Source organism: Paracoccidioides brasiliensis, assembly GCF_000150735.1.
Source record: "Paracoccidioides brasiliensis Pb18 unplaced genomic scaffold supercont2.24, whole genome shotgun sequence".
Taxonomy (NCBI): domain Eukaryota; kingdom Fungi; phylum Ascomycota; class Eurotiomycetes; order Onygenales; family Ajellomycetaceae; genus Paracoccidioides; species Paracoccidioides brasiliensis.
The window spans coordinates 35,808-51,909 of NW_011371381.1; the positions used below are offsets into that span (position 1 = coordinate 35,808).

Genomic DNA, 16,102 nt, shown 5'->3' on the forward strand with positions numbered 1-16,102 from the left:
TTAATTTACTTTATTTCAAAAATTAATTTGTTTCAATTTTTCATTATATTTAATTGCATAAATTAATTTGCTCTAATTCTAAACTATTTGTATATATTTAACTACTTATAGTATTTCTATATTTTAATTTTTAGTTTAGTATTTTTATAACAACTATCTAATAGATAAGTAAATTGAGCTTTTATCTTATTATTATTATATATATAGACTGAGTTATAATAATAAGTTTTTAAATACTCAGTATGATCACAACTACTAAAAAGTTCATATAGATATTGATATAAACATAAAGTCTGTTTACTGATATTTTATAGCTTACAATAAAGAGAAGTTTAGTATTATATCATAACTTAACTAGAAATATGATGATAATAAAATAAAAGTTTAATTTATTTATTTAACTATATAGCTATAATAGAAATACTAAACTAAAAATTAAAATATAAAATAAATAAATAATTTAATATATATAAATAATTAAAATTAAAGTAGATTAATTTTATCTTATATTATCATCAACTATACTAATAATTGATATTAAAATAAATCAATTTTATTTTATATTATCTATAATTATACTATATTAATAACTTATTTATCTTTATATTTATATATTTTTTATATAAAACGCCACTTTTTAGTATAATATATATATTAGTATAATAATATTTTATAATAACTTATTATCTACTTAATAATTATTTATTAAATAATTATAAAGTATATATTTTTTATTATTTTATTATATTAATAGTTTGGGTATTTTAATAAAAAAAAATAAAAAATTGAAATTATTATTATTATTATTTTTATTATTTTTTATATTATCTAAAATATTAAAAATTTATATTATTTAATATTAATAATTAAATTATTAAATAATTACTATATAGCTATAAATTACTTATAAATTATTTTTATTAAATTTTTAAGATTAAGTAATTATTAATATTTTAATTAAAAACTTTATATTATTTTATTAAAGTATATACTATCTGAAATTATTAATTTTAAAGTATTTATACTAGCTGCTTCTTAACTGCTTAATAATTAGTTAAAAATCATTTATCAATTCTTAATATTATTAAGTTATTTAAAGCAGTTATTAAATATTTACTAAATGATTATTAAATAGATTTTAAGTATTTATAATTTAGAAATATAAAGTATAAAAGTATATTAAATCATTTAATTAAGATAAATTATATAAATTTATCAATTTTATTTTCATTTTATTTTTTTCTCTATTTTTTTTTAAATATTATTGATATTTTTTTTTCAATAAAATATATATAAATAGGCTTAATGTTATAATAAAAGTTTATAGAATAGTTTTATTAATATAAAAACTATATAGATAATAAATAATTTATAATATATTATAAAAAATTTATCTGACTAATGTAATTAATTATTTAGTGAGATAAATTATTTACTGAGATAGATCTTCATCATTTAATATCTTTCTAATTGAATATCATTATAACTAGATAGTGAAATCAGTTAATTACATTATAAATTATTCTCTGTATGCTGAAAGTATATATAAATAATATATTTTATAACATCACATTCACTGCATTATAACACTGTTTATTTTTGTGATTATTTATCAAACTGCTCTATTATTTCTCTTTTCTTTGAAATGTATCTTTATATACAATTCATTTTTTCTTGAGCAATCAAGCTCTCTTTCTAATTTATGTATATATGATATCTTTCTCACTTTCTCATTTACTTTACATTTACAGTCTTTAGTTTTTTATTTTCTCTTGTTAAAATAATAGAACTATGCATAGTTATTTAATATCTTTTAACTAGCTTTTCCAGAGCTTGATTGATTGAACTGAGTAGACTCTATATATAGTACTTGAGATATTTCTTAATCTTCTTACTCTAAAGCTTCAGTTATCATATATTATAAGATGTGATAGTGACTTAGATGATTTGAGAGCTATATGAGATCTTTGAGAAGATTGATGTATATATCTGAGTATTAAGCTGAGAAAGAATTTACTTTGAATTGTACAGAGCTAATTCTGTAGCTTTAAATTCACTCTGAATATTCTTTTCACTCAGAGCTGCTGTATGAACTGAAGAATAGATAGTTAAAAACTTATTCTTATTAATATAATTGATGTTAAGTTTCATTCTCTTCTCAATCTCTTTTCTGTATACTTGCTTCAATAAGAAAAAATAAACAACATCTAAAAACTGTAAGAGATAAGAGAAATAAGCTGATATAAAAAAAGAAATAATCAAGTTTTGAATATAAAACTGATCAAATTCAAAATCATTATGACTGCCATGTTCATCAAAAATCAAGAGTCAATATTGACTGATAATATAAACTTGAGTATGTTTATTGAGTATCTCTTTAAGCTAGATCAAATCCAGCTTATCAGTTGTTCATTCATTTTCACCGATTTCAATCCTTCAGTTATATAGTAGCTCATTCTCAAATCAAATAGTCTGATATAACTTTTTCTTGAGAATAATCATTAAAGATAATGATCAGTTTGTTAAATTTACTTTCTCAATAATAATAACTCATTCTGTATTTTCAAACTGTACAAGCTTTAAATAAAGAGTCTTCTCTAACTTAGTAATCATCTTGACTGTTTCAATAATTCTCATATGAAACTTAGTCTCATCAAAGTTGTATATATTTCTCTATACAATATTATATTTCTGAATAGTATTCTATACAAGCTCAAATCATTCTTGAATAATCTTAGAATCTTTATATAGAGCTTGTTGATGATTATTCAATCAGAAGAATTAAATTTTTAACTTAAAATAATGATTAATGAATCATTTAATTCAGCTTTCATCAACAGTTTTTGTTAGAGAGTGAATGCGAGCTGCATAAGAAGGAAACTCTCTGCATTGCTAACTGCTATATAACAAAATACTAAGCTTGATGGAATGAAAGAAGGTGCTGGGGCCTGCCCAGGTTATAACCACCTGCATGGTCATTTGATCATGTGAGAATATTTGGCCTAACCAGGCGCTGAGCTTAATTTGACGTTGAGTCTAACTGGGCACTGAGCCTCAGTTGGGCTCAGTCAGGCACTGAGCCTAACATCAGGTCTAGAGACAGACATATCCTCATGCTGGTAGGTCATCATCAACCTCATCCTTCAGGTAGCTGTCTGTCTCCCATGCCTTCAGCCACTCATCTAGTCACCTTGAGGGTCCAGCTTTTGTAGGGTTAGCTTCATGAAAGTCATGTATGATGTGTGGTGATTCTTTGAAGTCATGAGCTGGGTATCAAGATGAGTTCTCATCAAATCTCTTCCAGTGGACTTGATATTGCAGTTTGCCTCAATTTATTTGACTGGCTAATATATGCTCCACTTCTCATTCATTTTCTTCATCTATCTCAATTGAATCTGGTGGTTTGACAGTCTGCTCTGGTAGAGAGTCTCTTGAATCTTTGCACAGCTTGTCTGAAGAGAAGATTGAATGAATTTTCATGATTATAGAAAGATTCAGTCTATAGATGTTGTTCACTCTCTCTAGAATTCTGAAGAGGTCTATGTTCTGTGCTGTTAGCTTACATCTTGATCAATCAATTCTGTATGATTTCAATGTCAAGTAGACAAAATCTCTCACTGTGAAGTCAGATTTCTGATGATGTCTGTCAGTCTGCCTCTTTATCTGTTCCTGTACTGTCTTCATGCCCTTGCCTGCTCACTTCCAGATCTCTTTCATTTGTTTAACAAAGTTTTGAGCAGCTCTTCAATTTGTTCTCTTCTCTGCTCTTAGTTCTCTTGGCAGGAGCCTTCAGTCAAATGATGTTCATGACTCATATTCATTTGCAGCTAGAAAGAAGAAGATCTCAGTGAAGATGTTTGAGATAACTGCAGAAGCATAATCTATAATGAGTAATCACTTATCTCAGTCATTTTAATAGTAATTAACATATGAGTGAAGATGTGTGACAATATACTGATTTGTTGTCTCTGTCTGCCCATCTGTCTGTGTGTGATGTGCTATTGAGAGTTTCAACTTTATGTCTAGAATTTCTGTGAACTCATTTCAGAAGTTTGATATGAACTGAGAACTGCAGTCAAAGACAATCAAGTCTGGTGCCTCATTATAGAAATAGTAGAATCAGATGAATAATTGAGCCAGCTCATGGGCTGTAACTTCACAGATAATAGAAATTGAAATTACCTTCTTGCTTAAGCAGCAGACTATAACTAGAATGACATCACAGTCATTTTTACTCTTTGACACATTCATAAAGTCCATTGCAATATGCTGTCATGTCTGTTCTGGTATTGATAGCAGCTTTAGCAGGCTGGGGGCTTTGTCCCTTGAAATCTTACTAACTCAGCATGTATGACAGTTCTGAACATAGTGTAAGACATCCACCTGCCAGGTGGTCCATCAATAGTGGGGGTGAATCAGGGCCAGGGTCTTCTATCCCTCTGGGTGTGCTGTTGAGGTCTGATCATGAATTTTCTTTAGCAGAGCAGCTATAAGAGTTTCTTTCTGAACAGACACTATCAATCTTTCATGGTAGAGCAACATATTATCCTTCATTGTATAGAAGCTATTCTCCTCTTCTACTTGCTGCTGCAGAGGCTCAATTGAGATGACTATTTTGTTTAAAGACACTATGCATTCAGCAATATTCTCTTTCTCTGAGAAGTTGATGCTAGCAATATTCATAAAGAGAGTGATCTGAGAGTCAAGGGTCTCTGATTCTAGAAGAATCTGCATACAGCTGTTCTGTTTCTTCTTAATCTGCTCAGATCTGCTCAGCATGTCTGCTAGCAGATTGATCTTATCTGATTAATACTTAATCTCAAAATAGAAACAGAAAAGAAATTCTGCTCAGTGAATCTGACATGCATTCAGCTTCTTAATTATCATGAAGTATTCCAGTGCATAATGATCAGTGAGAATCTTGAATCATTCTTTCTGTTGTAGTCTCTCAAGCTCAGCTTATCACTTCTGCAATGCTCAGATGACTGCAAGCATTTTCTTGTCATAAATCTCATAGTTGAGCTCTGCATCATTCATTGACTTGAAGTAGAAGATCACAGAATGTCAAAGATTATCATTCAATCTTTGACTCAGTATCCCAGTCATCACTTCATCTGAGGCATCAGTCTCAATGTGAGTTTCACATTCAGAGTCAAAGTAATGTAGAGTTGGAGCCTTCACCAGCTGCTTCTTCAGTTTCTCAAAGACTGATTGACATTCTGATGTCCACACAAATGAAACTGTCTTCTTTGTCAACTGGTATAGTGATTTTGCAATTCAGCTATAGTTTCTTATAAATCACTGATAGAAGTTGTCAAATTCTAGAAATGATTGAACATCTTTTACTGTGATTGAGATCTGTTACTTTGTGATGACAGCAGTCTTCTCAGAGTCTGTCTCAATCCTCTCTGTGGTAATGATAAATCTCAGATATCTTGTTCTCTGAACAGCAAACTCATATTTTCAGATGCTAGCTTGCAAGCCTGCTGTCTTTAATCAGTTCAGTATCAGATTCACTTGCTGCTTGTGTTCTTCAAGAGTCCTGCTGTAGATTAGAAGGTCATCCATGAATGCTGTCATGAACTTGTTCAGATAGTCAAAGAAGATACTGTTGACAAATCATTAAAAGCAGACAGAGGCATTTGTAAGGCTGAAGGGGATCACTCAGTATTTATAGATTCTGTAGCAGGTTCTAAAGATGATCAGATCCTTCAACTTAGAGTTCATTCAGATGTGATGGAACCCCTGCTGAATGTCCAGCTTTGTAAAGTATTTTACTCTGTTGAGTCAGTCCATTAGCTCATCTATTAGAGACAAGAGATACTGATCTTGTTTAATCATAGCATTCAGCTTGCAAAAGTCAATGCAGAATTGTAGCTTCTTCCCACTACAAGCACTGTCATCTGTTCTGAGATAGACCATTCACTCAGCCAAATCAGATGTTGGTTTTTAACATTCAGTCATATATCTTGTGCTGTCAACCACTTTCATCCCAGGATGACAGAGTACTGGCCTAGGTTCATCACCAGCAGAGGAACATTCCGGAATCTCCAGCCATTCACTCAGAGATTTAGAGTCAATGTGTGGTCTATCACCCTGTCAGAGGTGTCATTGTATTCCTTCATGCAGCATTTGAATGAGAGTTTCTGAAACTTTCTATTGAAGAATCTTGCCAATTCTATAGTGTATCAGATATCAATAAAATTCACATCATTTGCTTCAGTATCAGTGAGAGAATTTGTAGAAGTAGCAATTTCATTGTGAGCTAACTTAATTGAGACATTAAAGCTCTTTCTCTCAATCAAGTTCTTCATCTCAAACCTCTCACAGACTATTGAACTATCTGAGATGAAGTCTTCTCTCAGACTCATTTTTTTTCTGAATCTGCTGAAGGCTCAGAAGTGTCATTCTCTGTGAGCTCAGTGATCATCTGTTGAAACTTCTGCTTCACAGAGCAGTTTCTGACAATGTGATCTTTCTTCTTGCAGTAGTAGCACTGAATATCTGAATGAGCACTCAAGGCTTTCTTTATGATAGAGAATTTTGTGGCTGAGATGCTGTGAAAAGTTTGACTGTCAGAGACCTGCAGAGTGTTTTGCTTAAAGATATTAGACTCATTTTTCTGCAAGCTCTTTGACTTCTGAGTGACATTGATTGTCTGAAGAGTGTGAGCTGCCTGAGCACAGATCTTCTGAAACTCAGCATATGTATTGATGATTGCATTAGCTACTGTCACTGTCCTCTGAAGATCAAAGAACAGCTTGTCATTAAAGTCTGTCTTGTAGTTCTCTTTGACAATCTTGATCTCATCTGTCAGATGTAAGAATTTTATGACAAATTCATGATAATTGTCTCTATTGCACATAATCAGCTTGTGATAATCACTCTTGACATTTTGCAGCTTGTTAGCATTCTCATATATTGACTTGAGATGCTCAAATATCTCTTCTGCAGTCTGATATTGCTCAGAGTGGTTCTCTTTTATACAGAGTTCAATGTGATATGCTGCATCTCCATCAGTCTGATTCTCAATGTATGCAATTCTCATGTGTTCAGTAGAGTAGTGATCAGCATTCTCTCAGAGCTTGTTCTTCATCTGAGAGAGCCAGTGTTCAAATTTTGACTTCTTACTGTTAGTGAGGTGTTTTGAATCATCAATCTTGACAGACCTCCAGATAGTCTCAGAGAAGATGACATCTCAACTTGCTGCTTGATTGCTGACTGTCATGTGGAATAGAGTGTGACTAAGTTCATTGCATTCAGCAATTAGCTCATCAATCTGACTTTGCTTGACAGCAGTCTGGTCAGTGACATTGTTTCATTTCATTCTCAGACATGTGATTGTATCTCTCAACATTTTTTTATCATCAAAGATGCTGTCAAAGATTGCTGCTAACTCTTTGTAGACATAATTCTGATCTGAGTGAATTGTCTGTCTGAATTCTTCAAGTGAGACTCATGATTGATTGATTGGTCTAGTTAAAACATATCATCAGTCTCTCTTGATCTTTTCAGAGGGCTGAAAGTCTGAGGTGGCCATTCTGATCTGGGTCTCTCTGATGAGTAGTAAGGAAAATGAGTTGCTGTTGTATGTTGTGCTGTCAGATTCTCACTAAGCAGGTTCTACTCAATTCTGAGTAGAAGAGATAGAATGAAGCTTAGTATTATGTTAGAAAGTGAATGCAAGCTGCATAAAAAGAAAACTCTCTGTGTTGCTAACTGCTATATAATGAAATACTAAGCTTGATGGAATGAAAGAAGGTGCTGAGGCCTGTCTGGGTTATAATCACCCACATGATCATTTGATCACATGAGAATATTTGGCCTAACCAGGCGCTGAGCTTAATCTGACATCGAGTCTAACTGGGCACTGAGCCTCAGTCAGGCTCAGTCAGGCGCTGAGTCTAACAGTTTTTGAGTTGAAAGAGTTATCTTAATTGATAAGAAGAAAATTGACTGTTTCTTATACAGTGCTTACTCAGAGAAGCTGATCATATTTATTCATAAAGATTATTCACTAAATAAGAAATAATTTCTCAATAGAAATTAGTTTTTAATTTCTTAACTGAGAGTTTTCTCACATTGTACAGCTGTGAAATTGATAACAAAAAGTGAAATAAAAGATGTTGTACAATCTGACAGCAGCTATAGAACTAGAAATTTAATTTTTTTTAACTGCTTCAATAGCTAGAGTAAGACTTCTTTTCTTGTATAAAGAATTATTATCTTTGATTGCTGACATTTTGACATTTAATCAATTAAGTAGTTAAACACATTGCATAGTGAAGATCTGTCTCAGTAGACAATTTGTCTCATTAGATGATTGATTATATTAACTAAAATAAAATCAGATTAAATGACAAAGTAAGTCAAGTCTTTTAGTGAAGTTGACTTATTTATATTTGAAATTAAGAGCTGTAAATGTATAGAGAGAGATCAGATGATGAAAATAATATTATAACAAACTATGTATCAATACTATCATAAATTTATCTAATTTATCTTTTATTTATAATTTTCTTTAGTTCTATTAAATATTATTGACATTTTTCTTATTTCATTTTGCTGTGAAAACACCTAGAAATAAGCTTAACTAACTGATAAAAAGAGATTTCTTTAGAATAGTTTTGCTGCTGTAAGGATTATGTGATTGAAAAATGATTTACAATGTATTCTAAGAGGTCTGTTCTGGCTAGAATAGCACATTCATGATGTTTCAGTAGTGCGCTAGACTATATTAGGCATTAGCTGATTTAAAAAGTACCACGTGACTATTCTTTAACATGCGATGACGTATGTTATGGATGTTACCTCAGCAACCAACCACCCAAAATAAATGCTTTCATCGATAACGCGGGTGACAGCAAACAAGTAGACGAGATATTCAACTACTATATCTATTCACTGTGCCCTACTTTGCCTAAGCGACGTGCATTTATCCCTCATCCACAATTAGATTTGTCTTCTGCCACCTAGCAATTCGGTGGGTTAGTCTGCCGGTGTAATAGAATCCCCCAAAAGTCATCCATCAATCAATCCTCAAAAGATGTTCGCCGCAAGAGACCAAGAAAACCTTGTCCGTGCCCACAAGATGGCAGCTGTTTCAAAGCCGTTGAACCAGGGTACTAGGCAACTTCAGCCAAAAACTCCGGGTACCAGAGTACCCAAAACTCCATTTAAAGTACCATTGAATGACGAGAACAATCCCCTGACCTTTGGGGGAGGAAAGCAAACGCTGAAGGACAATAACAATGGACAGAATGAAAACCCGAGGAAATCGGGGAAGTATGGCATTGCAGGCAAAAATGCATTGGTTACGCCAATGTGTGAGTTTGTCTGAAATTTCAGTATTCAGCTTTAACACAGGGTACTTGGAGCTGATCTCATGTCTATTTTCTGACAATCTTCAGGCCAGCAGAATCGTGCTCCTCTGGGGATAAAAACGACGAATGCAAAAGCAAAGGGATATCAAACTCCGGCAGCACCCGTAGGCTCATCAAGATATACAAAGACAACAAAACGCTCGTCTACGACCCAAAAGCTTAAGCAGAATGCCCCTGAAGTTCAACAATGTCAGTCAAAAACGGCTGCTCCGGTGGACATCGAGGAAGATGTTAACGATATTGAATATATGCCTCCAAGGCCCATTGGTTTGTTCTATCGTCTCCTGTCATTGATAACTAGTTAGACAGTTCCTAATACAACTCGTGTATTTCCCACAGCACTACTAGATCCTCCCGAAAATATTCCCTATGACACAACTTTCCCACAGTTCAAAGGCAAGAATTTCACTCGAGGGTGGCACAAGCTATACCCTGATAATGAAGTTGGCGAAGATGGATTGACACGCAGGCAGCGGGAGATGAAAAGGCAGCAAGAGGAATACGATAAGCAGATGGAAGTCATGATCCAAAAGGAAATTGATAACATGGAGCTGCTGGGAATTAATGTCCGCCAGTTCCCCGATGAGCCATGTGCGGAAGATATAGCTGTGGATATTATAAGGAAACAAGTACAGAAGCAACAGACATCGAAGGTAATCGTTGTCGACCGTTCACTATCAACTATCGAATCCCGTACCGCTGCGAGACTGCTTTCCCAGCAGCAATCACGGCCAACCATTATGCCTGCTCCCGCGTCCTCGCCAACATCAACATCAACGCCATTCCCAAAATGCAAACCTAAACCTAAGGACAGCTCCACGCCCAGAATCAGATTCTCGTCTGGTTTGTTTCCTCCCATGAAGCAACCTACTCCGACAAATCTCTCAACAATGTGCCAGGTCGCTGCCACGGCCAGTTCGCGAACGACTGTTGGATATTCCAGGGGCCGAAGCGTAATATCCAATTTACGGCAAAAGCCGACCAATGCTGCTAATAATAAACAAAGTGACCTGCAGACAAATTCGAACTCGAGCAAGTCTGATATTCTTTCACCTGCTAGATATATGGAGTTGTACGGTAACCCGCCCTTTGGCAGTGAGATGTGGTCACGGTGCAAGGCTGCGGGACTATTCGACAATGAAGTTACTGATGCTGAGCTGGACGCTTTCCTCGAGGAGAAACCCCCATTTCCCGAGGAGGATGAAGAATACGCTAATTTTCAACTTACGTTGTGAAGGTATATTAGATTTTCTTTCTACGTGCCTTTTTTTTCTTCGTCTTTCTTTTCTGCCTTTGGGAATTCTGAACGACATTACGTTGAGTGGGTTGCTATCACAGGGTTTGGCTGATGATCTGGTGTTATGAATTGGTATAGCCTCCTTTTTAATCAAATTTATATATATTGTAACGCATTTATTCTGGGGCATCATTTGACTTTTTTTCTATTTTGCGTCCAAATTCCATAATACCTGTGTAAAAAGTTGTTGACCTCCATGTTGAAGTTGGGTATCTATGTTTCAACTTCACTCACCTGGGAGAAATCGGCGTATGGGACACTTTTTATTTTCATTTATAGCTGTTTTATTCAAAATTATTATTCTTTAAAATCTTAATTGATAATACAAATTCACTGTGGACAAAGTTGTCCATTTCCCGTATTTCTCAGAACTACCTCAAAATTTGAGATTGCTCTCAGCAGAAAAATGTTGCCTTGCAGATCTGTTGTAGCCACTTCACAAAGTGAACACTAAACCACCCCTTCCCCAGGTCCAGGTCATTCTCCAAAGACGAGAACAGGATAATAGAAAAAGCAATAACAAATGATATATAACTATATGTATATCAACTCCGCTTAACAAGTTGGGTATTTGCCGCCGACAGCTGAATTTAGCCGCACAAGCTCCATCAATATCATCAAGAAGGCAAGTGAACCCGTGCAGTGTTTAAGCAGCTGGGACGGTAGTAATAACAGGAATAAGTGACGAAAGCCGAACATTTGCATCAATGTGTTGTGACACAGGAAAAGACATTATAAAGAACTTAAATAAGGAAAAGAAAATGTGAAACGGAAAAGTAAATCGAATCTGCCTCTCAGGATACCTTATAACAGCAGTGACACCATCACAAAACATACATGCTGAGATCTTCTCTATATATATATATATATATTTCATTTCGTACAGTGCGTGCCCATTGCTTTCATTCTCCCCCCTTGTTTTGTCGTCCCTCGTTGATTTTACCCTTCTATCTCATTCTACTTACCATCCACATATGTTCCACTCCATTGCAATCCCACCCCAACACATTTCAGTCAATCCTCCAGTAAATCAGCCACTTCATGCCTTAGAAGACAGATACGCAGATGGGACGGAACCATTGCCTATAGCTTTAATGCTGGCCTGGCGGGCACCAGACAGGCCGAACTGAGATGGGATGCCCTCGACGCGGTGAGTGGAGTTGATGTTCTTCACACAGGTGATTTGCCAGCAGGCCGCACTGCCCTGGCGCGAGATGATGGTCGAGTAGGCAAGAAAATATTCCCAAATCTAGAGAGGTTAGTAATTTGTTTTCTATTTTTTCTAATTGTTGGTATACGCATGGTGGGAAGATATTGCAGTTATAAATGGGGGAACTTACTCTATACCATCTCTTGCCATACTTCGCCTCGACCTTGTCCTTATTGGCAACCCAGTTCCGGTACCATCTCCACAGAGTCGCGGAATAGTGCACGCCAACAGTATCGACGCTCTTGATCTCAAAGCCGGCGCCCTCCAGTCTGTCAATAACGAAGCCAAGTGGTGTACTAGCGTCAGCACCAGGAAAGATGTATTTGTTCATGAACAAGCCCCAGATCAGATCCTCGTATTGCCACGACTTGCGCAGTCCAGCAATTTGCAGGAAGAAGACACCGTTGTCATTGAGCATGTCACAGACCTGTGAGAAGAAACTGGACAGGTGGCGGACGCCGACGTGCTCGGCCATCTCAAGGCAGGTGATCTGGTTGTACCCCCCGGGCACGACTGGTGTGTCACGGTAATCGGAGCAGACGATGCGGCTTTGGGATTCGTCGATGCCCGCCTTGCGGAGGATGTTGTTGCCCCATGTAGTCTGGTTGCGGCCAAGAGTGATGCCGGTAACTTGGGCGCCATAGTGAACACTGGCGTATTTGGCGAGAGTTCCCCAGCCGCATCCGAGGTCCAGCATCCTGTCACCTGGTTTCACCTGGATTTTCTCACATACAACGGCCAGCTTGTTGTCCTGGAGTTCCTCGAGAGTTTCTTCCCTGTTGATATCACTGATGATGCCGGAGGTATAGATCATGCGAGGGCCCAGAAACCATGAGTAGAAGTCATCACCGCGATCGTAATGGTCACGGACCTGTTCCTCATCTGTTGAGTTGTTAGCGAATTATGTATTTATATTATGTAGGGAAAATGGAGGGATGAAATTACCTTGACTACGAGTATGCATAATAACCTCCGGAATCATGCCAGTCAAAAAGAACTTATACAAGCTCATGGTAAATCTAAATGCAGCCCAATCATGTCGATACTCCATGACATCCAGGCAATCCCCCTTGAAATCCACAGCGCCATCGAAGTATAAATCATGGAAGGTCTCCATGGGAATCTTGCTCTTACCATGGTATCGGGCGCGGTCATGCTCGTTGTGAAAATGGAGGTAATGCTCAACGGGGCGGCCGGGGTATTTGACCTTCTCGTTCTTGCGGGGCGAGATGGACGAGGAGACGGACCAGAAGACCATCAGGATAGGAATCGAGGTAAAAAGGGACAGCAAGATGGTGGTGTACAGGCCTCCACCCAGTTGGCGGGCAAGGTAGGCTGGCACCAGCACCAGGAGAGAGATCAGGAGCGCGTTGGAGAAACTATCACTCCCAGCACCGTCAGCGGGTAAGGGGCCATTTTTGATGGAGGGATACTATCGAATTGATTTATTAAAGAAATTAGACAGCTGGCAGAGGCAGAGTTGATACGTGTACTTTGCAGGGTGGTGTTGGAGTTGTTAAAGGGCCAATTGGGGACTGGTTGGGATGCGATAAATGGAAGGAATGACGGATCTCACCGATGTGGTTCGCACACCACTGCTTTCTGAGGGTGGAGACTGAGTCGGGGCAGCAGGAGTCTCAATGAACTCGAAGTCCTCAGAGGACTCGGAGTGAGTCCTCGCCATGGCTGGGTTTGTTGGGGCTGGGAGTTGAGGGAGAGTGGGAATTGGAGAGAAGAGAAGAGGATCTAATAAGAAATATTTTAGGAGAAATCCATGTTGCCTGTGGGAGTATTTATGGTGAGGATTAGGCCTAAATATTTAGCAGAGCACGCATTTGTAGCACTAGGATGCCCTCAACAACAACAGTACCCTTGGAAATTGAATGGATTAAATATTCAACTGTATAAATTCCTGTGAACGTTTAAAATATCCTACAAATCTGCTAACTCGTACCTCAATTACTTATCATTGAATGATTCACGCAAGGTTAATTTCTCAATAGTTGTTTTTGGGTTCACAAAATATGATTTAAGGACGGAGAAAAGAGGAGAAAGAGTCGTTTACATGTTAGTGATTGTGTGTCCGTATGGAATATGATATTTCTATATGTATTAGCTATATTATTACTATTATCAGTTATCTTAATTTCAGGATTCGAGGTTCGAATCCTGAAATTAATGCTGAGTGGTTAGTGAGAATTAGGACTGAACAAGGAGGGCGATGGATTGAAGTATTTAACTAAAATTTTGTAACACACGAAGAATGAGCAGGTCAAGCAATGTATCTAAAAGTAGAACAAAAATATCTTTTCTAACAGAACAGAGTCCAGAGTCAGCAAATTTTTCAGGACAACAGCTTTCTACTGCGTCCACTCATATATTTATGGAGAAGCTGATAGGTGTTCCTGTTGCCAAGACTGAGATATTTAACCTAGAAACAGTTAGTTTGTAGTGTATTATTTTGGATCGACTAGGCGGTTTCATCACAACCTCCAACATCCAACCACCCGACTTCACCAGTATGCAAACTCCAACTTAACTTTAACCTCGCATGTGAAGTAAAGCCTTCCAACATCCTCCGCCAACCATCCACTACACATAGGTGTTTCAGCAACAATGTGGATAAACGGGCTGGGGCTGTTTGCTATTGCATTAGTAGCAGCCGTCGAAGCATTCAGAGACACATCACCTTTCTTCCTTTTCTCGACTCACAAGTAAGTCCGCTCCACAGACACTAGCTACGAACATCCCGCCACCAGGGCTTGAAGATTGCCGGCTGGACAGCCGCTGACAAGCCTTAATCGCAGTATCCCCCTCACATCCCGCCAGCTCCAATCCGCCTCATCCGTATCCGCCGATGTCTCCCGCACCCTAACCGCCTGTCCCTCAGATAGCTATATCATCATCTCACAGCCAGGAGTGCACGCTAGCGATTACAGCTCCGACAAAGTTGCGCCACAATTACGGCATCGGGTGTTGAAACAGGGTAATGAAATTCATACTGTTTTTGCCGTTAGTGAGGTAGTGGGTAATTTGGATGTGGACGGGTTGCAGAAGATTCTTGAGCGGGAGTGTGGTGTGGAGGTATCGAAGGTTGACTCCTCGAGTGAGTTCTACAAGCCTAGTGTTTTTTGTCAGGTCGTGGTATGAAGAATGTGAGGGAATGTAAGGGTCTGATAGCTGGCTCGCCGCTGTTGGGAATTGTAGATGGCGTTCCACAAGAACGATACACGAAGAAACCGCAGGTTATCAGGGTTGACTTCCCCAGCCTTGCAGCCACGAACACAAATCGCTCCGAATACCTGGTGAAAAATGGTTGGTGAACGCAATGCTCTTTATACAGAATACAGGATATCAGCTGAGGGGTTCTTTTACTTTCTTTTCAGATGAATTTCTAGCAGTCATTATCGACCGTCTTTCCTCGCGCGATTACACCGTGCTCTACGTCACAACAGCCAGGGAGTTTGCGGCCATGGAGATAGAAATAGAAGAGCCGGCCGTATACGACCAGATGGACGCGAATATCTATCAAAATCTGATGCGGACGAATATGAAACGGGGCAACATGCCTCATTCGCAATCACACCGTGAAGACGATGACAAGTGGAAGGGAAACAAGGGACCTTTGTTTGAGAGATATCAGTTTTTTAGTCCAGGTGCGTCTATATATACCCCCTCCATCTCTCTCTATTTTTTGAACGTGGTTTTCGTTTTAGATGTTTACTTTCCTATATTATACATTACACCTACTCACACATTCACGCTACGTTACTCGCAGGAATATTCATGGGTCTCTTAGCTGCCTTGCTATTTATCATAATCTTGTATGTTGGATTGTCTGCTCTCTTAAGCTTGAAGGTATCATATGCTGCGTTTGAGAGAGATACTAGCTCCGTGGTAGCTAAAAAACAGCAATAAAATATAATACTGATTTTTTTTCCTTTTTATATCTTCATTTTTATGAAAAGATAATTAAGTAATTACTCTGATTTTTATAATATATATTGTATTTTTATCTTATTTTATTATATAATTTTTTTTCTTTTATAGAAAAGAGAGTTAAAATTTTTATTACATCATAATTATTTATATAATATGAATTAAAGTTCATCTAAGCTAACTGGTCTATATTTTGATCAGATTCTTTTTCAATCACTTTATTCAAATCTAACTCACCATCTTTATCATGTATTTTCTCAACCACATTATTAA

At 37.0% G+C, this 16,102-nt stretch overlaps 3 protein-coding genes across 3 annotated transcripts; 2 read left to right on the plus strand and 1 right to left on the minus strand.

The window, feature by feature from the left end:
• Positions 1–9,046: 9,046 nt before the first annotated feature.
• Positions 9,047–10,618, plus strand: PADG_08617 (uncharacterized protein; the record flags this gene model as incomplete). Its single annotated transcript, XM_010765619.1, has 3 exons — positions 9,047–9,326; positions 9,411–9,650; positions 9,723–10,618. 3 exons carry the CDS (start codon positions 9,047–9,049, stop codon positions 10,616–10,618), a joined length of 1,416 nt encoding a protein of 471 aa, XP_010763921.1.
• A 1,101-nt stretch (positions 10,619–11,719) lies between these two features.
• PADG_08618 (uncharacterized protein) lies at positions 11,720–13,574 on the minus strand (the record flags this gene model as incomplete). Its single annotated transcript, XM_010765620.1, has 4 exons — positions 11,720–11,929; positions 12,021–12,772; positions 12,836–13,322; positions 13,467–13,574. 4 exons carry the CDS (start codon positions 13,572–13,574, stop codon positions 11,720–11,722), a joined length of 1,557 nt encoding a protein of 518 aa, XP_010763922.1.
• A 932-nt stretch (positions 13,575–14,506) lies between these two features.
• PADG_08619 (uncharacterized protein) lies at positions 14,507–15,808 on the plus strand (the record flags this gene model as incomplete). The annotated part of the gene is made up of 5 exons (XM_010765621.1): positions 14,507–14,604; positions 14,698–14,996; positions 15,098–15,205; positions 15,277–15,546; positions 15,669–15,808. 5 exons carry the CDS (start codon positions 14,507–14,509, stop codon positions 15,806–15,808), a joined length of 915 nt encoding a protein of 304 aa, XP_010763923.1.
• Between the last annotated feature and the right edge of the window lie 294 nt (positions 15,809–16,102).